This window comes from Pleuronectes platessa, chromosome 14 (assembly GCF_947347685.1).
Source record: "Pleuronectes platessa chromosome 14, fPlePla1.1, whole genome shotgun sequence".
NCBI classification, from domain to species: domain Eukaryota; kingdom Metazoa; phylum Chordata; class Actinopteri; order Pleuronectiformes; family Pleuronectidae; genus Pleuronectes; species Pleuronectes platessa.
The window spans coordinates 12,208,688-12,230,678 of record NC_070639.1 but is presented as its reverse complement, the minus strand read 5'-3'; the positions used below and the strand labels follow the sequence as shown (position 1 = coordinate 12,230,678).

Genomic DNA, 21,991 nt, shown 5'->3' with positions numbered 1-21,991 from the left:
ACACACGCACACACACGCACACGCACACACACACACACACACACACACACACACACACACACTAACAGCTGAAACAAGAACGAGGACACGAGCCAACCCAAATATTTATGAGATGCCTGAGAGGCTTCTCTGAAAATTACAAGACGAGAAAAGCTGCAGCCTTTGAACCCGCCAGTGAAAAGAAGTGATGCATTTTCGAGAATCAGACGAGCGGCTTCAATAAGAACACCCCTCCTTGTTTTCAGCAGAACGAGCTGCACCGCACATTTAATATCCTGTTTTCACGACGCTTTCTCCTTTGCGAAGTTATCAAATGAAACGGTGTCCGTGTTCTCGAAGCTCCGAAGGAACAGGCTGAAACAGGGAGTCGCACGCTGCTAAATCCCTCCATCTCTTTAAACACAAACACAGTTTAGCATTCACAGCCTTCAGTGAGACAGATAAGTGTGTTTTCAGGGCACAGAGTGTGTTGAATGAATAAAAAATGGATTCACATCTGCCAAAATATCCCCGTATCACCGCCTGGCGCCATGTTTTTTTGGCGGACGAGCTTACAGTGGAGCAGCTAAGCGGAATAATCGATGTTTCCTACCCGGAGGACAGCGCAGAGCAAAACAAACGGCGGACTTGGACCTGGTCTTACCACAGTTATCACCTCCAGGTCCTTCAGATATGTTCGCTCTGTGGTCAGCAGCTCCTTGGCGATGAAATAGGCCCGATCTGTTGGAAACCTCTGCGAAGACAACACAACAGAGAGAGGATGCTGAGCAGGGGAGACTCTGCCATCTAACTGTGAGCAGGTCCAACAGTACTTGGTGCCTCATCAGTTGTTTTACCCGTCTAACCCGATTCTCTGTGGAATATTCTCAGCCTCAGCCCCTGTGGAGGTTTATTTAGGACATGTAATCTAGGTCCACTGCTATTTTCAGTATCTGACGATGGCTTTGCAGCACAACTTCAGGGAAGACAATCTTAATTACTGATGGAGCAAAGTTATCAAAGCGCTCCTTGGTGACCGACCTTCCTCCGAACCTCGTCTTCGTCGTCGGTGCGAACGCTGCAGGCGTCGTTGAGCAGCGGACTGGTGAGTGGGGAGGGCAGCCGGTCGTCGGGACTGTGGCCGCACAGCTCCAGGGACTTCTGACCGTTGACCATGCCGTGGGAGTGAGCGGAGGACGCAGACAGGTGGGGACTGTTGGACGCCACAGCTGCCCGGTGTCCCGTGGAGGTGAGCAGCGAGACGAGAGAAGATCAGAGTTAGAGTGATGCATATATTAATAATAAACAAAAAACTTTTGCTTTCACCTACTTTAAGTCACAGATGAGTAGATTTAGTTTTTTTGTATAAATATGTCAATTAAGAAAAATCTCCAACTGTGTGCCAATTTGTCAATTGTGAGGATTTGATGCGTTTGTGTGTTTTCTATCACGAGAAATGCATCTCTTTGGTTTCAAGGTCACCATGTCCCCCTTGTAGAGATCATTTTTTAAATGGATTAGGAGAAAATTATCTGCAGATTAGTGATAAAGAAAATAATCATTACTCACAGCTCCACTAAATCCAGAGACACTGTGACATTTCGATGCTAATTAAAGTTTCCGGCATTCATTTCATCACCTGACACTGCAAACACCACCCCACTGGGAAGCTACACCAGACTACTTTAGTCTTTTATTTACACTCAGTCTAACAGGATCAGAGTCTTCTTCACAGGAAACACTGTCACGTCTAACTGGGAGAATCTGCCGGGACAAAAAAGTGAAAAGTCAGCCGTGACTCACTCGACAGTCCAGACGGCTCTGGCGGCCTTTTGTGCTCATGTCAATCAATACACAAGCTGAGACACGTACTGCAGGATGATTAAGAGGAATGAGTTACTGAGTGTCGTCTACACTGACGATCTTCACTCAGCTGCACCCCCCCCCCCCTTCTCTGCTGCCCCGTGGTGTGTCAGCACAAACACAACAGTGATGCACACAGAGCAGCTCCAGACCAACTCATGACTGCAATTAGATCAACGTGCCCGGGAAAGAGTCTATAACCACTACGGAAGGGGATCGACTTAGCCAGACTGCAACAAGTGAGTCAACAAATAAACATATGCACCAAACAACACCACAACACTACAGGGAGGAAGACGAGGAAAGTCCCAACATCTAAAACCGGACACCAGACACTGACTTACTGAAAGAAGATTCAGAGGTCTCTCTTCATTAAGGTCATTTTTATTGACTCTAAAGTGACATATAAACACTCCAGTGAAGTTATGTAGCAGCATTAAAACGGTCAGTGAAAGACAGTCTTAAGGGGAAAGATGTGTGAACTCATACAAAGACTTCTAGTGTGTTAACTATCATTTAAATAAAGTTTTTTTTCCTGTCTTTATTCAAGATATTCACTTCTAGTACCGATTGATTCTCTTCCATCCTCAACGGCTTAAGTACATGTATTTCACTTGCTTAATCCGCACACCAATTACAAGGGCGGGATAATTGAATTAGTCAACGGCAAGCCTGGCGTTCTATTGTTTGGGAAATTTTGACAGACTTGTTGAACAAGAAAATCCAACAGCATCAGCTCGAGGAGAAGAGAGGAGATGAAGCTGGAGCGAAGGATATCGGTCCAAGCGAAGGATATCGGTCCGAGCAACGGAATATCTGAGTGCAAGAGCACAGTATGAGCACAAGCAGAGGCCATTTGAGTGCAAGTGTGGGGTTTTGAGTGAAAACAATACAAAATCTGGCCCTCCAGTTAAATTGAAAGACCCAGCTCTTGAATAAAGATAGGGAGAAAAACAACAAGTGAAATATCAAAAATATAATTTAGAATGTAAAGGATCTTTCAATAAACAGCATTGGGACACTATTGTAATTGTCTTACTTGTGATGAGCAAACATATATTTGTCCATGTTGCATCCATATTACTCATTAAAGTGAAAGTGAATCGTAAAAATACTGAATATAAATATGCTATTTTAAATATATTGCATGGTTCCCTTTGTTTTAAACCCTGCTCTAACAACAGAGTATTTAATCTCTAGGACAATGACAGTGTGTGACTGTGATCACTACCTGTGTGTTACAGTACATTCAGTTCAGCACATGCAGGGAGCAGCCAGGGCAGCGCAGTATGATGCGCACCAGAACGCTTCTGTTCTGGTTTAGCACAGCATGCATTGGAAAACAAAATCCTGAAGGACATCAGTGGTTAGGAGACACAAACAGGTTTCACCTCCAGACCTGAGACGCAGAGCCGAACAAACAAGTGTTAAATGGTTTGGAGTTTAAAGAACAAATTTACATCCCCTCCAAATTATTCAGTTGTTGTGCAGCACTGTTTCTCCTGGTCTGTGGCAGAGCTGTGTGCATCAGGGAGGCTTCCCCTCGCGCTGCAGCGATCCAGCAACCCCCACAAAAAAACAAATATGTATTCCCTCTTCATAATTTTGCATTAATGCATGTCGAGTACCATGTTGAAACACCAAATAATTTAGAAATCTAGAATCATAAATATTCAAACACAGCTTCGGTTTTTGATGTAGATGCTAAAAAAAACATTTGGGAGCAGTCGACTGTGACGGATGAGCCAAGAGCCTGTGTACTTTGAGGAGTTGCCTTTAAACTGCCTATCACATGCACAGTTCACACATACACACACACACACACAGCACACACACACACACACAGAGAGATACACATCCCCTCTTCTATTTGCCTGTATATCCCCAAACTCCTGTCATCCTTTACCCAAACATTCTCTCTCCCTGTCTGCTGGAATAATGACGTGTTATCTGGATCACTGCAGAGAGAGGAAACCCACATACTGGTGATCTTGATTTACACAGACACAGCTGGTGAGTGAAAGAACAGGTTTTCATGCAGTAACAGAAAAGATAACAACAGTTTCATGCTGACAGACAAGTGCATACACTGGACAAGAAGAAAAAAAAGCAGGAATGTGACATAAAAATCATTATTTTAACAAAACGAAACATGAAGACAGAAGTGAAAGCAAGAAACTGGAAAGGAAAAAGAATAAAAGTGCAGCAGCATTTTGTTATGAAGATTGCAAAGTTGCTGGCAGCCACCACAGCTGTCGGAGGAGTTTGTGAAACCAAATTATTGGGCAGAGACACTCGAGCGTGAGTCTAGTGCAGAGGGAGATGTCGGCGGTGAACATAAGAGCTATAAACTGTAGTGAAGTGGCCAAACTGCCAGTGAAACAGACATTTACTCTCAACTTAGCCTAAACAAGCCACCACTGGTCTCTAATGCTGTTAGACAATAGACACTAAAATACCCTGAGGTTATATTTAGACCTGTTTCTACATTTTCTTGTCAATAACGCAGATTTTGTGAATAAAAAAGCTAATTTCACATTAGAATCCTTCCAAGGTCAAATCATCACACTTTGTTTTGCACCTTTACAGATCCCAATATAATTTTGTGTGTTGATTGGTCAAATGACAAACCTACACAACTGAAATGTCAGATGTGCAACAAATCAAACATCAAAAAGCCGAACTTCCGGGAAGATTTGATTAAATTAAAAAAAACATCTTTTGTAAAAATCGGACAAATTTGTAAATATATACGTTTTGCAAGTGAACTGTTATAATCAGTAAGAATACTGTTATTTTAAGTGTGAAAAATGTCATAACAAAAGTGTGATGATTTGACACGGAATGACTCTTTAGTAAAGTTGTAGCAGGGGGAGCTGTTAACATAAACAATAGTTGGAATCGATATTTGCAACATATTCATCAGTTTCCACACTGACACTGAGCACACACCAGATGCTTCAAAAATAGTATCAATTACACAAAGATATGTAAAGATTATCCACGATATTCACAACACAGCTTAGAAACTTTCACGGTCCACAGACATTTCAGCCCAAAATATTGAGAACGGCCTCAAAGTCTGTTTTGCAGAAATCTGCACAAAGTCTGACAACAACAATCATCCGGTACAAAATAGATCTGACTACAGACAACTCTGTTAGTTTATTTCCCTATGGGAGATCATAAGGCAACAGAAACTGAACTGAGCGTTCAACCAGTCCACAAATCACTGACTGAACAATGACGTCTACGACAAACCCAGTAGAGTCAAAAGTGTGCAACTGGAACCTCTCCGAGTTCCTCTTTGAGATTAAAACCCACATAAACAGAGACAATACAAGTTTTTATCCATTAGTGTTGAATCCTAAATTGGCACTTGTGTATTTCTGCAGAGACATGTTAACACAAGAGGCAGAATGATAACGATGAACTCCCTCCATGCAGCAAACAAGAAAACACTGATACACCCTTCCATCCCTCAGTCTTGCAAAGGAAACAACTTCTCAATAAACGAAAGAGAGGGTTTAAAAGTGCTCTGAGCAGAAAGTAGAACACTTAAACTGAGATTAGTGTAGACTTGAGAACAATCACCTGTCACCTTCTTGTTTGTTCCGCAAACGTTTGATAATAAATCAAAACATTTTCTACACTTTCGATTAATAATACTTTTTTGGTGTTTTGATCTGTTGCTGCATTGTATGTATAATTGTATTTCCAGGGCAATTTGCAGGGTGTTTGCTCTTCCTTGTCATCATCCATAAAGTGTTTTACCCTCCATGCAGTCAGACCTCATAGGTGCATGTACCCACAACATGCAATGTAGTTTTCTCACTCTCACGCAATCCCTTATCTTTCACTTTTTAGTCTCAGCACCTGTTATTCATGATCACCAAACGCTGGCTTTCCCTTCACCATCTGAACCCAAACCAAACCCTTCATACTGTGCATGTTCTGAAGCTCTCGCTGCGCTAACAGCTGAAAATCTGTCCACTATCGTCATCGCTGAAGACATTATTGTCCTCATCTGCCTCCTCGTCCAGCTGGAGGCTGCCAAAGGAGAACTTGTTTCTGGGTAAAGGGGAATTGGAGCCGGCCTCCGCAGCGTTACCAAACATCAGGGGGCTGCTGCAGTTGCCCCTGTTTGTCTCCACCTCAGACTCACTGGACTCTGAGCCGCTGGTATTGGAGCAGTCGTTCATCTGGACCGCCCCAACATGTGTGGCACCAGCCTGCCCCAAGCGTTTCTTCCCGGGGCCAGCCCTGGATCTGCCCGGGGCCGAGAGCCCATTGGCCACCATGCGGCGCTCGAGAGCAGCCATACGCTCGGCCCGAGACAGGACGGGATGCGCCTCCTGCCCTGGCAAGGACGCTCCCTGGTCTGGGTCTGTGTCAATGTGGCGCATTTTGTGGAGCTTCTGTAAGTGCGAAGAGCGACTGGGCATGGGGGAGTGCCCCCCCTCGTCAAAGTGAGGGTGAGCAGAGCTGTAGCCATTCTGCTCAGCATGATTGAGGGAAGGTGCTGGATGAGAAGCGTCCGGGGCAGGAGTGGGGACGCCGCTCCTCGAGCCCATCATATGTGGGACTGTGAGAGGGCTGCAGCTCTGCCTGTCTCTGCTCTGAGCACTGATGTCTGCCATGGTGCCATAGACAAGGCTTTGGTCAGACCTCTTGTACGACTGAGTCGGATCTAACTTGTGACTCGGTGGGAGCGGTGGTTTGGAAGGTGAAGCAGACTCCCTGTGGTGCATCCTACCCGTAAAGTTTTCCTGCTGAGCCCGGACATCACCATTCATGTTCTCAAACCCAGACGCCTGGTGGAGCACGGCCTTCTCCCTGTGATTCATCCTAGTGTCCTGATCCCTGCACGTGTTATAGTCATAATCTATATTATTCCAGCCAATGTAGTGGAGGGAAGAGCTGCTGGCTGTAGCAGCACGAGGTGGCAGACCTGTACTCAGAGGTTCTTGGTGGATCTGTCGCATCGAGCCTCTCGTCTCCTCCGTCCTGGACACCGACCCCGTTCTGTCCTCGTGGCCGTTTGTCTGGTGGGAGGGGCTCGGCTTGGTGGGGCGTGAGGCGTCTTCTGCGCTAACCAACACCGACTCTTTCCAGTGACGCTGAGGAGGAGGTTCGACTCTGTCCATGGGAGGAGGACCCCTCTGACAGACACACACAGAGGCAGAGAGTTAAAGCATTTCAAGACTTTAGTGTTTTATCTATCAAAAACTCTGTAATTCTGTATGACGTGATGGTAGAGTGGTTTTGATGAGTAAGTTTATACATAAGCTGGCAAAAGAGAACTATCTGCTGTTGGTTTTGCTGATCTGTGGTAATAATGTGCCACTTAATGTTACACAAAGCCAGAAGACAGCTCCCAGTTTATGTAAATGTGTGTGTCACCTGTCTGAATAGATCCTAAACGTTTGGTCTTTTGTTCATTTGGATAAGCGGAGATGTGGAGTGTGATGCACTTAAAACCATCTATATAGCGCTTATCCTGAAAGGGTTGCAGGAGCCAATCGCTGCTGACATATAGGCGAGAGTATCTCACAACTATTCATACTCACACACAATTTAGACTCTCCAATCAGGTGAACCCTGAGGAAGCCTGAGTTCCCGGAGAAAAAACCCACGCAGACACAGGGAGAGCATGCAAACTCCACACAGAAGAGCCCCTTGCTTAAACAGGAGTTGGAACCAAGAAAATGCTAGATGTGAGGCTAACCACTGCCCCACCATGCCTCCCTACATACTTAATAGTTAAATATTATACATTATATATAGTATTATATAGTGTGACTTGCATTTATGAAAATGATGTGATCTGGAATAACTTAAAATATTGTTTAGTGTTGATTGAATTGAACAATGTAAGTTGTAAAATATTCACATGACAATGACAATGTAAGGCAACTGTGAGAAAACTCCACAGGGGACAATAAAGGCTTTCTTTGTATATATAGAAGCGTACTAATGAGATTCATTGGGGTGACACAGACTCCATGTGACCTGCTCCAGATGCACTTCAAAGGCTGAGACACTCACTTCTGTTGGCACTTCATGGTGACGCGGAGAAGGCAGCGGCGACAGGCGGCTGTTGTGTTGGACCCGACTGTGTTTCCTGGCAGAGAGACGGTGGACTGTCAGTGTTAAACACTCACACAGAACCAATGAGTCAAACATACACGCGTCTGCAGCCTTTACCTTTCAAATGGGATCTTTTTAAACTCGGACTCCCTCACATGATCAATCACCTGCTTCTGTGTGCGACCGCTGCAGAGAAGGAGCACAGAGGAGATGATGACAATGAGCTTTAGTCGACTGTTAAAGTGAAGGGACATTGGGACTGGAGACAGAGACAGACACAGACACAGAGACTCCCTCTACCTGAATCTGAAGGAGGAGCCTCGTGTGAAGAGCACAGGCTTGGGTTTGGCCTTCGGTTCCTCAAAGAGGCGGAAGAAGGCGTGGTACTCGACACAGATCTTCCAGAAGACTTTACAACAGTCTCTGCTCGCCATCAGGAACTCCAGAGTGTCCTGGTACGAACTCTGGTGCAGCGCAGAACATTTATCACATTTAGTGGATTCGATTTAGTTACGTGATTTAATTATCCACAGCAGAGCCTAGCAACGTAACTTACATTTAAATCTGGCCTCAGCTTGATGAGGAAACGTTTCCTCTTGAAGCTCAGTTTACGGACTTTAGACCAGTTGAAGGCGTTGATCCTCGTGTGTCCCTGCAGCGACAAAAACAATGAATCAACTTTTAAATCAGGCTTTTAAAAGAAATGCCTCTTTATACAACCAAATCTATCTCAATCGCACACCCCCATGGTTTGAACTTTCACCTCTTACATCATTGACCTTACAAACCAGCGGCACTGACCTGAATGACCAGGACGCCGGTGTGCCCCACAGACAAGCCTAAACCCGAGCCCTCACGATCCTTGGCAGGGTGAAGGCGGATCCCGTACATCTCCAGCCGACGCGCAACTTCTAGTAACTGATAATCTGATTCTGAAGGTGTGTGACCTCTGCAACACAAAAACAACACAACAAGGTTAAAACACAACAAGAAGAAGATCAAGAATGAGGATGGGAATATTCTATATTTCCCATATTGTTTAAAAATCCAAGAAAAGACAAAAACTAATAATTAGTTGATCCTAATAAGCCATTAATTAGCCAAAGACTGATAGAGATGATCACTCTGCTGTCAGGGTTTAATATGAATCTAGCATAACATTTTCACCAAGTTTAATCTGCAGGAGAATATGTGAAATAATCCACATGCCCATCCACTACAGTTATGGATTTATTGTGATAACTTATAAATGGACTGTATTCTTACCACTTCTAGTCTTTCTGAATTTCCCTCGGGATTAATAAAGTATCCATCTATCTATCTATCTATCTATACAGCACTGGAGCAATTTGAGTGGTTCAATGTCTTGCCCGCTGACACTTCGTCATGCGACATTCGAACCACCGACCCTCCGCTTAGTGGATGACCCGCTCTACCTCCTGTGCGTGGAAAGCAGTGTGTAAAATGGTAATGGGAATGTTGTATTAATCGAGGAACATTACTGTTTGCTAATTGGCCCACAAAATATCTGATGTTCCCTTTTGTCTTATTTATGAGAATGACATAATCAGCCAAACGCAAATACATTTTCTGCAATATTCCAATATAATAAATCTAACTTACTTTATTACCTCGGCCAAGGAGATTATGTTTTCTCCCCTGTCTTTTTTTTTAATTTGTTTAATATTTAGCAGGATTATGCAAAAAGAAAACGTAATTGCATTAAATGTACTTGCCGGCTTTGATACTTGGATTTAACAAGAGAGAACCACAGCCTTCATTATCCTTTCAGAACATTTTGAAAAATAAATGAAACCATAGCTCATCATCCTGCTGTGAGTCTCTTTAATTGAGGTGAAAGAAGGAGTGGATCCGGTTCTCCTCGTGTTTATCGGAGTTTTTGGAGCAGCGCTGGTGGAAGGTCGGGGGGGAGGGGCTGTGCACGCTAACTAACTTTCCTAATTCTTATCAGCGGACCCGTTTCCTGCGTGTGGTACTTAATAAGAGATTTAACTCGGCGTGGCATCCGAGCAGAAGGAGCGCAGTTACAGTTATCAGAGAAGAAAGCCTCGGGGGGGGGGGGGGGGGGGGAAAGAAGAAAAAGCGAGTCAAAGAGGGCAGTCAAATCTAATCTAGCTGCTTTCATGTAGCAGGAGCCGCCCACTGTGAGTCCTTCTCTGACACAGCTCACTGTAAGAGAGGTGAGACGAGGGTTGGCAAAGATTTGGCTCGTACTCAAACGTGTGCACGGATGATTTTGACATTTTGTGGCAGGATGGTGGGAGGAGAGATCTGGAAGGTTTCCAGTGATGTACTCCCAGCAGCTTGTCGCTCTTAAACTTGAGGCAGAAAAATACTGAAAAGAGCCAAATTCAATAACCATCTCCGCTTGGTGTGAGCTCCACATTAGACATCTGAGTATACGCTCTGAGAATGTGCGTTTTTAACCTTCGAAACCAGCTGACAACAGCGGGGCGAGTCATGTGGTGGGTGGAAGGAAGCTTCCAGGCCTCTTTTGTTGTTGTTGGAGAAATACTCAAACTCCAGAAGCTGTAAAACAACTTACAAAAGACGGGCTCTTCTGAGCTGATCTACGATAAAGAGCTGCACGGAGCGCTCCTGAGAAAGAGCCCATTTATTCAGCAGCTGCTTTCCTGAAGGTGTCACCTGTATAATAAAATGTCCCTGACAGGACGTGCACAGGGCCTGACGCAACTTTTCCTGTTCACGGGCAAACACAATCATTTGTGTTGAGCGGCGGCTTCAGTGACTTTAAGAGCAGACTTAAAGACACTGGATCCATTGAGTTTCTCATTTGAATGTTCTGTACACCTCATAGTTCTTCCTGGTTTTTCTTCATGCGAGGACCTAATGCCAAGTAGACAGATATGAAGGAATATCTGAGTCCCACAATTACTTACACTTCCGCATAACTGAGGATAAGGTGAAGTAGCTGAGTAGAGAATAACCCTTAAAACGCAACATTATCTCACAGACAACAGTGGGAGACAGTCGCTATCCATCCAGGGTTCTGGGGTTTAAATTCAACCTGGGGTGTTGGAGACTCAGTTATCAGCTTCATGTTGGTCTGGTTTGTAGTTTTATTCCAGCGTGCTAATATCTTAGATCATTGAGAATGTACAACAATGTGCAGCAACATTTTAACTATGCTCAAAAATATTTTTTAAAAAAAACTAATTTTAAAGCTCGACAGAAGGATCGTTGAATGAATGTAAACATAATTAAACCCGTACGTAATAAGTCAAAAATATTTAAGACATTTGAATGTTTAAATCTTCCACAAACTCACATATTCTTTGAGTGAAACTCCATGATCTTGTCGATCAGGGGCATTTGATCTGGGATGTAGTTGTTGTTGAGGAGGTGCGACCGGCACTGACTCTCCTCGAAGTCCCCAATCTCAGCTGAAAACAAATAAAATAAAAGACGTTATTGAGGAAATACTTGCTACAAGATACTGGCGGGTTATAAAAACATACTTCAGCGCTGCTCGGCACAGAATGAAACGCCCTTCGTCCACTAGATATCCCCTCATAAAAACATAGCTGTGGTAAATTGTGTCAACATGATTACGTGCGTATGCAAGTTGAACTGATCTCCCTCTTCGTTCGTGTTGTTTTTGATCTCTACTGAATGCTGAGAAACGTCAGGTTGATAAAATGCTCAGTATTTCCTGGCGTGGCACCGCTAGGCTGCTCTGGATCAGCTCTGCAAGATTATGTCCAGGCAGCTGACTGAAAGGTATCCAAAGGAACGCACCCAGGATCCGTCAGCAATGGTATCCAGTGTGCCACACGACAGCGTTTGATGATAAACTCAGATCTGTCGAGGTTTTGGTCTCTTGAGCTAAATGAGGAGCCGTGAGGGACTTACACTGGATAATGTGGGAGACGATCAGTGCCGCGCTGCTGTCGTTGCAGGTCAGACGTCCAGAGGAAAGGTCCTGTTTGATCTGGAGGGCAAACAGGTACCTGGACACAGACACAAACTGCTTTAACAAGGTAGAACAGGGCGGATGTGCTGGTGGGTTCCAGCAGCAGAACAAGACAAAAAGAAAAACCTCGGGATCAGCTCAGAAACAACATCTACCCCTGAATCTAAATGAGCTGCTGCAGCGAAACGTCTGAATAAACACAATCTACTCCGGCTCTTTTTATTTTGCACAAGTCTTTTAGTCCAATAGAGTTGGCAAAGTGCACATTTTGGATTCAGCAAGTAATGAAGCTGCACCGCTGCTTCTCTTGGATTAGAGCCAGAGCGAGAACCAATAAAGTCGGGAATAACAGGCTTAGAATTTGTTAAAATGATAAAAGATAAAGTAGGAGTATATATTTGAGAATTAGCCTTTGTTGGAGGGTCAAGATGCAGACAGGAAACAGGCTGAGAGAGAGATGAGGTATGACAAGCGACAAAAGGTTCCTCACTGGACTCAAACTGCGTACATTATGGTTATGTGTCATGTGTTGTAACTATTTGGCTCGCTCGATAATCTGTGTCTCCAGCTCAATGCGTAAAATACATAGTCTGCTGAGGAGGGAGGTTTGTGCCGTAGTGACCCTGAACCAAATGTATAGACACATGGAGATGGAGCGTCCCAATACTAATATTATGGTGTATTAAAACAGAGAAACCAAATAAATCCACACACTGAAGAGAGATTCAATATCCTTCTAGGACATCGAGAGCTGCACTATTCACATACTACACATACGATACAAATATTGATCCATTTCTATAATTATCCTCATCAAACACCATGCATATCAGTGTAAAGATCAGAAAACCACCATATATTAGTATACCTCGAGTATATTTATTTATACTAATATCATAAAGAATCATTCAACACATTTGCCTAATATTTCTCCACTCTGCAAACTATGAAAACATGTCATGACACAGCTCCGCAAAAAGCTCACAGACACCAGGAAGTCATTAGTGCCACGCTCATCTGCGGAGAGCTAAATCAGAAACATGGCAGCCATGACATGACAATTACAAAAACCGAGGAGGGAATAAATCTCATAAGAAGCAGAGCGCATCTTTGCTTCCATAACAGCTGAAGTCATTTACTCTGACATATCCCACGTAAATGGTTTTTAATAAAATGCCTAAAGGAAGATGTGTGTATAATGTGGAGATCTATTCAGGTAAAGGAGGAGCTCACCTTGTCAACTCCTCCAGTAGCTGTGCGTGGTCTGGAGGGAAGAACTTCACGGCAAACCTCAGGATCGTGTGCTTCGGTCCTAGTGTTGTAATAATAATAATAACACATCCATTCTCATGACAAAAAAAAGATTCCTTGGAAGAAGATGTGACAGCATTTTGAAACACTTACGTCTGAGCTGCTTGATAATGGGCTTGATATGATCCAACCAAACCTGTGGAAAACAGGAGAGAAATATGCAGTATTGTGATTTCTGGGATGTATCAGAAGAGGCTCCATTTCACTTTCATTTTCCTGCTCACTCACCATCATCTTTTGATGGTTCTGAAACTCCAAGCCAAAGTAGTCGCCCTCGATGAGGTTCATGTGGGAACACACCAGGTCAAACAGCACTTTGCCCGAGGCTTTTTGCTGTGAACAAGAGGAAAGAGCGGCAAAGAATTCTGGTTAGAATCAAGTTTTTTATGACCAATGTACAATAACCACATCTATTTTTAAAGTGAACTTTTGTTCCAGTGAAGTGGCTCGGTGACATTTAATACTCTTTATTTAAAAGAAGGACGACCAGACTTCAGGAAGCAGATTTTTTCACAGAGGAGCAGCCAGAAACAAAAGAGGGCTGGGCTTTGTGGACCTGTCAATCTCTGCGGTCGCTGATTTCCACCAGATACACGTCGGCTCCTGTGTCCTCCCTCCTTCTGTCCTGACATTCTAAAGCTCAGTTGGCTCAGATCTGCTGCAGCTGGAGGGAGGGTGGGCCCTGGACTGTATTTGATCTGTCTTTTCAGTGTCACTGATGATGGACCAGCAGACGTTAGAGGATGATACAGCATCAGGGATAAAGAGGGAGTCTCCCCACCACCTCTGTCCCCGCTTACCCCACAGGCAAGCACACACAAACACTTGGAAGTACGGTTAATCCGCAAACTTTTTAACAAACAACAACAATGTGACAGCACATAAAACCCCCAGGAGGAGCCACCTCAGAAACGTTTCCCATGTAAGGTCACGTAGATGTCAGGGACTTCCACAGAAACAACCTCTGTTCCGCTCTCCCTGAGGAAACACAGAGTTCTGCCAGCCACACAGCGGGGGAATTTCTGCCTGGCTGCCCCCCCCCCGTGACTGGTCCGAACCAGCGCAGAGCGTAACACAGGAGTGTTTAGAGACGCAGTTTCCACCTGGTTTGGTTAATGAACCAGTGCTGAGTCTGAGAGGGTTTTCAAGGAAGCAGCTTCTGCCTTAACACAAACGGAGAGTCAGTGTCTTTGGCACAGACACTAATACCACATGTCTCCTCACGCAGCTGAACTGTGCTGACATCCCAGTGTAAATCTGTGTAGTTTTAAAAGAACCACACTGTCTGTGTTCCTATTAATGCTGAAAGAATACAAAGTTAATCTCCAGCAGCTTAGTGAGGGGGTTTTACACTTCCACAACCGAATCCGTAATCTTCCCTAAACATGCCTCCCCACTCTCGCTGCTCCTCCCCGTGCGAGGCGCTGCAGAGAGCGTCCAACCACCGAGGAGCAGCTGTTTCCATATGGTGACGGAATGGAGCTGGTGAGGGAGGCCACAAAAAGGCTGGGGGGGGGGGGGGGGAGAGGTCATCAGCCCAAAAACACCCTTCAAATACACACATACATGGCTTTTCAATGAGGTGGTGCAACAAGTGGGCGAAACGACCAGCTGAATGAATTTCTACAATTCGAGCAAAGCAAGTGGGGCAAAGGAAGCCGAGCTGAAAGCAGTGGAGGCTGCAGATTGTTTCTGTCTCGCCAGAGCACGCTCACATGCAGGCCCATAAATCTGCAGAGGGAAGTGACCACGAGCCGGAGCAGAGATGGGTATAAGGCTGATTGGAGCCAGGCGGCGCTTGATTAAACGCAGCTGTTGCCGGCCGGTGTTGTCCGGCTGGCGTTTGCCCACATGACCAGACGGCTGCTTCTCATGGAGCACAAGTCAGAGAGAGAGCGCCGGGCCATCATGACACACCCAATCAGACGACAGAACATAACACAGTAATCGCTCGATGGTTTCTTTCTTTGTTTTAAATACGAAATGATGAAACCTGGAGTAAGGCTTTTAGGTGGATAAAACTAGCATTCCTCCGCCAAGGCCCAACAGCCCCCTTAATGAAACCACATTTAAATTCACTCACTGCATCTCCACCAGATTGCACACACTCGTGAATATCAGTCCAGTCTGGATCTGCACCAAATTTCCCTGACCCATTCCACTAATTTCGTGGTAATCCTCCATGTAGTTTTTCCCCCTAATCCTGCTGACTAACAAACAAACACAGATAACCATCAGCGTTAATCTGCTGCTATAACAGCCCGTGCTCTTCTGGAAAGGCTTTCCAAGATTTTGCAAACAAGCCGCAGAGGCTTGATCCCAACAAACCCCTTTCTTTATGGACCTGGCTTTGTGCACATGTGGAACTTTCATGTTGAAACCGTCGAAGCTCTTCCACAAAACCATTCTTTATTGAAAGATCATCGTCTGCAGCAGGTTTATCCCAAAGCTGTCCGCCCCCTCAACACTTTTTCACGTGGGTCGCTAGTGTCTGATCTAGACATTCTATACTATGAGGTTTCATTTATTTTAATATTAGTTTCAAGTTGTATTATTCTATTCTGTTCAAGGACGTTTCTCATATATACCTTATGTATTAATACATACTTGAGTGTGTGTATGTTGTTGGTGAGCTCTCCATTACTAATTCCAATCAACCTTGTTCAAATGGTATTAAAGTTCAATGTTGAATCAGATTTTATGGTTTGCACTAATTGGAACTAAGGTGCCTTGCTAAACCTATGGAGACAGCACCAGACCAAAAGTTCAGGGCTTTTAAGAACTATTTCAGTATTTAATCCCTGACACATCTGATCTATGGCTATAGACTCTCTTCACAGCAGACATGTCACTGAGTAGAAACAGGTATTTCTAATAACTCTCTTAACTGTAGAATATTCGTTCTGTCTGGGCAATACAATGCTTCATGTACCATCCATACACTGTACATATTCTCACGAGTATTATTGTTTACTGATGCTTACTTTTGCTACTGAAAGTGTAAATTCCCCCATTGTGGGACTAGTAAAGGATTATCTTATCTTAACATTAACAATGCCTCTGTTTTAGTCATTGGTCCAATCAAGCCATGATGACAGAAGACACATTTACATGGACACTAATGGACATTAATTCAGATATTAACCAGATTTAACCAACCGTCTGAATAAGACACTGAAAACAGTATTTTCTGAGTACCTTAACCTGACTAAGGTAATATGATTTACACCTGTACTTTTCCTTCTGTGACTTGTCAAAAGGTTTTTTCTGGGACAAAAGGTCCATTGAGTCTTTTCATAACGGCATCGCAGCACTTATCTGTGCAGCCACAACGTCTCCTCGGGGGGGCCTCCACAGAACGGTTAGCACATCAGGACTCACACAATAGCACATTTTATTGATAGCTGGTGATAGCTGCCAAATGGGACTGGTGAATGTTTTCAAACACAATAGAAAGGAACTCGAGCCAGGCCAGCAGACGTGTGAGGCCCTGCACGGAGATAAATGCGAGTGAGAGCGTGCTGTCAAGATCAAACTCACTCAACAGCTACACAAACCTGTGGGGAGCTTTTCACGTTGTTGTGGCCACTTCAATAAATCCCACTTATTTAAATGTTGTCCTGCTTATGGCAGCAAGTGAAATGTTAAGAAAGGTTTCACCAGAGTTATTAACATTCATCCAGTGGGGAAGATTAAACTCTGCACAAAATGTTATTGCAAGGGATGAAATAGTTGTTGGGATTTTTCACACTGAACCAAATTCCAGAAAACTGTTTTCTAATTGCATTACGACTTTATTCCACAAATTGAATCTTGTAATAAACCTCTACAGATAGTTTTACCAACGTTATCTTATTGAGCAGTACATTTTTATATATTCTATATTCTAGCACCAGCAGTAAGACTGTGCGATATCCCCGCTCATCAAGACTATAAAACACAATGCAGTGTTCACTTTAACAACTGTGCGTAAATGGAGACACTGTAAAAGCCGACTTTATTTATCAGCATGTGGACAGTTGAACTTTAAATTTAAATTAAAAACAGGAGGTCCCACAATCACACGGAGCAGACGTGAGGCCTCTCCCTCAGCGGAAAGGTCACAGCAGCTGGCATTTCTTCCATCACGTACAGTGCCAATAAAATATCACCAATCTCCCACCAGGCCATACATCCTGACGCACGGGGAGGGTCTGTCTTGTCTCATTCAGTTTCTCACTCGGCTCCTAGAAAGCTACTTCAGTATACACGTCCATGAGCACTAGCACTGCTGCCCTGACCTCTACATGCTGTGACAGGACAAGGCTAAATAAAGATGACAGCGACGTCTGCACACATGTACGCGTAGGTTTCCACTCGAGGGTATAGACCGAGTGACCACCCCCACCCTTAGCCTCCCCCTGACCCCCGTCCCTTGTTAGCAGGCTCCTGTCAGCAACCAAAACATAAAGGTCAGGAGCAAAGCAGCTTTGTGTTCCCTCCAATGCTCCCCCTCCAGGAGTTGTTGGTATGGTCCACTTCACTTGCGATATGCCAGGCGAGGCGAGCTCACCAAACTTCTCCGGGGGCAGTGTCCAGGGGGGGTGTGGTGGTAACGGTGGTGAACAGGATGGCACTGGCTTTGGAACAAAGGGAATGGCTTCTGATAAAGTACTAAAGAAGTTTATGATTGTTTGGTAGCAGAGTGATCAGCCATTTATTTTCTTAAGGGGACATGACGACTTAGATTTTTTTTTTCTCGTGAGTTGGTTGCTTTCGGTTCCAGTGCAGATTCTCTTATACATTATATATGGAGCAGTCAGTGCACGCCTTGAGCTTTTTTCAGCTGTGACATTCAGCCACATCACAGGAGGCTGATCAAGGTCTGAAGATGAAAGAGACTGTGATTTGAAGGAAGGGGAAAGAAAATGGAGAAGTGGGGAAAAGGTCACTTTCGGGAATCAAACTATCAGAAGTGCTCGTCTGATAAGACGGACAAAATTGGTTTGGGCAAAAGAAAAGAAAAAGAACGTTCTTGAGCTGACTTCAGGGGAGGAGGTTTCATAAGTCACAACTCCTACATAGATCACGTGAAGAAGAAGTTGCAGTGGAAAAAAACAGGAATGATTTCAGATGCTTTTAAGTGAACCATGGCTCTTTTGACCCCAGTGGCAAGTTGATATACAATCTCACATTGAATCCTCACAACGCTGTCATTGAAAACATATGTGCAGCCACCGCTGTGTGTTTCTGTGGCTTCTGTTGCAATTTACCAAGAGCAAAGCTGTTCGAGGAACCTAAGAACATACAAACATACATATATTTGTTTTATATCCCAGTCTGTCCCCTAATTTATAAACATGTACATCTACTTATGGTATTACCAGTAATTGGTAGGAGGGATGAGAGGGGTTGCAGTCCCTTTAAACCAAGGCGTAAAAATCATCCCCCTTTAATAATCTAATTTCCAACATGATTTACACCACACATTGGACATATACACTGTTCTTCCTCTAAAATAATGTCATAATATCGTCCAGTTTCCACAGTCAGAGCACATGTGGAGCTCTGCAGATGTGCTGCAGATGCGCAGGCGTACACACGTGTGTGCATGAGCATATATAATGTGCACTGTAAGGGAAGCATAAGACAGAGAGGTCAGTGGCAGCTGCAGCTCATTGAGATTCAGGTCATGTGCTGCAGAGGTTCCCAGGGTGACTCGACTACAGCGGGAGGCTGACAAAGAGAGAACAGCGGAGGGCGGCAAACATACTGATAATCCTGTCAAATTACCTGCATGCCATGTGTGACCATGCATATGTTCGCAGCATAATTAGGACAACTTTAATGCCACTGTGCCTTAAATTAAACATGAAATGAAAGAACACACACACAAACACAGAGGCAGTGATTTGGTTAAAGGAAATCTGTTCGTGGTGAAACTGTTTCAAGATTCCTCAGCTTTCTTTGTTTTTTTTCTTCTGAAACATTCCGAGCAGCAGATGAAAAATATGAAAGCAAAAGTGATGATTGGGCTGCCACAGCTGTCAGAGCCATTCTGTCACAGTAGGACAGCCTCTAGGCCCCGAGAGGACAACCGTGGAAAAAATGTCCCCCGGATTCAATAGAGGGTTGAGAGGGGGAGAGAAGGGGAGAGAGAGAGAGAGAGAGAGAGAGAGAGATGAAGGTGTAGCTGCCCAACATCCTCCTCCAACACCCTCCTCCTCCTCTTGTAAAAATGTCCCTCCACTCTCCTTGCCTGATCTCCTCCTACAAACAACATATTGATTTTACATAAATAATAATCAAGCGTCCGGTTGTGACTGTTGTGCTGCTGGATGCAGAACACTGCGGAGCGCTGTGCATTAATGAAGGGACGTCCCTGTGCTTGTCAGAGCCCCATAAATCAGAAGAGATATCTAATAGGTTTCATCATTAGCGCAGAGAGTAAACAAGCAGCAGCACAGACCGGACCAACATGCTTTCTAATATATGAAGCCATGATATACTGTTAAACATGCACTGATGCAGCACACCACATCATTCTGTCACGTCTGCATTAGCCTAACTAGAGACTATCATTAAAATAAGCAGAGGGCTGGAGGGGGGGGGGGGGGGGGGGGGGGGGGGGGGGATGGTTAAGGCAGCTGGAATTACCACAAAGATTGGCCTCTTTTTTTCCCTCATCTGCCTGATTCTCTTTCACAGCGCCTGAAACTCCAGACCCATGCTGGTTAGTCCCCACTCGAACCCCCCCCACTGAACCGAGGATTACAGTCACTCAGGGGGAGGATGCGTCACTTCACATTTAGTCACGAAACTCCATGTTAGGTTTCGTTAAGCAAGATAAAGGCCGAATGGGGAACTGAATAATACATTCTTAACCGCTGATATCACATAAGCATGAGAAATATCAAGAGTAAAACCACATGAAAAGACTCTTGTTCCAAAATTAAATATTCATTGTTAAGGAAATATATTCTCAAATCACAACCAATGTCAAGATATTGTTTTGAAAAGATTTTTCAATGTATCATTTTTTTAAGTGAAAATGGTAAATATTTGCTGGTTCCAGATTTCATTGTGAGCGTTTCATGTTTTTCTTTTTCATGTATGAAATTAAAATTCAACTATCACTGGGTAGGATATTATTATTGAATTATGCAAACTATCTAAACCCATCAACTCAGGCTGTGAGAAATTATCATCCACATTTTTTCAATATTTTCTGACATTTTATAGAAGAAGGATTAATCAGTTAATTGAGGAATTAATTGATAATGAAAGTAATTAGTTTCAGGCTTAATATACATGATTTTGGATTAAGTAGCATCCAAGACCAAGTAGGTGTAATTACAGCTTTCTTCCGCTTGTGATTTGTTTTCTACCAACTGCAAAATGAAGACAAATTGTGCTCCCCTCATGTAGCTGTGAATACTCTAGAGCCCTGTAACTGTGAAAGTACAGGAAATCAATAGGTTAATTAAGAGATTAATTAAGTGTAACTGTGAGAGACAACTCCAAAAGGTCAGGCCAAGGAAAAGACACAAGCCTTTCATATTTTTAATCTGAACACAAAATGGTGTCATGGAGGTGATTCTTAATGATTTGGATTGGATCGGTAGGCTCCAGCCATGACCTACTTAACCTGCAGGTCACATGGTGTTGTTACACAATACACCAGAGAGCCGCAGATTATCACGTGAACCATCCAGTTTGATTAAACTCCTGATAACACACTATATCAGGCTGAAGTTTAATGATAACATATGATGCTCAGGAGCATTCACAATGTGCGAAAAGATTACAAATCAAACAAAATAAATGCAGCATGAATTAGATTCAGAAAAAAATCAGGAGCTGGGGGATAAACCCAGTCATCCAGAATGGCACTAATTCTCAATCAGTCATCTGCATAACAAGCTGGAAAAACTGCAACCCCGAAAGAAATCCCATTCAATCCACCGTCTGTCACAGTCGACCAAGCTCAAGCACAAACCAGGCAGAGCTACCTTCCAGCTTCATGCATCTATTCCCCGTAAAAGAAGCCAGTGCAAACCAGGAGCCTCTATATCCTCACTGAGCTCACTGCATGCCCCTCAGTTGCGGGACAGTAAAAGCAGAAATGTACAACAGTGCCCGTTTCTTAGTTTCCCGATTTGAAGTACAGACACTGCTGGGAAGGAAAGACAAGATCAGACGTCTCAAATTAGCGTCAGAGTGCGTTTAAGAGGAAGTCAAACAGCTATCGAATTAGAAATCTGGGCATTGGCTCGGGCTGGAGCCGAGAACGGCCAGCTACTCTTCACCAAACTCAAGCCTGCACAAATCTACCGGATACAAAACAGATGGGAAACATTCTTGTGGAAGAATTCAAATCCATAGTATGTTAATTAAATATAAGTAAATGTGCCACCGTGCCTGTATAAACAGCCGCCTGCTAATACTGGAGCAGACAAACTGATCTACATAATCACTGTGATGTCTGATGAGGGGCTGTGTGTGTGTTGGACGGATCAAGAGTGAGCACAGTAATAATATAGGACGCCATTAAACCACAGCGCGTAAGCATAGGAGCATAATTACTATGTAGATCCTGGCTTGGCACAACTTCATAGCCAAGTACATTCATAATCATAACGCATACAAATACAAAGACGGTAGCAACTGACTGAAGAATCGAAACAAACTATACTAAGACAGCAAGTCAGGATGCATAGATACATAAATATTGATATTGTGAACATTAATGTATTATTAACACATCCTGAGCTGGCACGGTGACATATGGTCTAAGGGGATGTGAACAGTTCC

General features: G+C 43.9%; 1 protein-coding gene across 1 annotated transcript in view; it reads right to left on the bottom strand.

Moving 5' to 3' along the window:
- LOC128456422 (FERM, ARHGEF and pleckstrin domain-containing protein 1) overlaps positions 1-21,991 on the bottom strand; it is a 52,372-nt gene that overhangs the window by 9,799 nt on the left and 20,582 nt on the right. Inside the window, exons 3-16 of the mRNA XM_053440593.1 lie at positions 13,427-13,531; positions 13,292-13,334; positions 13,121-13,199; positions 11,827-11,924; positions 11,243-11,357; positions 8,734-8,881; positions 8,489-8,584; positions 8,233-8,396; positions 8,050-8,118; positions 7,891-7,966; positions 6,794-7,004; positions 5,684-5,690; positions 1,021-1,192; positions 644-733 (exon numbers count right to left, since the gene is read on the bottom strand). Of these exons, the coding sequence (XP_053296568.1) occupies positions 644-733; positions 1,021-1,192; positions 5,684-5,690; positions 6,794-7,004; positions 7,891-7,966; positions 8,050-8,118; positions 8,233-8,396; positions 8,489-8,584; positions 8,734-8,881; positions 11,243-11,357; positions 11,827-11,924; positions 13,121-13,199; positions 13,292-13,334; positions 13,427-13,531 (1,473 nt within the window). The remainder of the gene's footprint in view (positions 1-643; positions 734-1,020; positions 1,193-5,683; positions 5,691-6,793; positions 7,005-7,890; positions 7,967-8,049; positions 8,119-8,232; positions 8,397-8,488; positions 8,585-8,733; positions 8,882-11,242; positions 11,358-11,826; positions 11,925-13,120; positions 13,200-13,291; positions 13,335-13,426; positions 13,532-21,991) is intronic.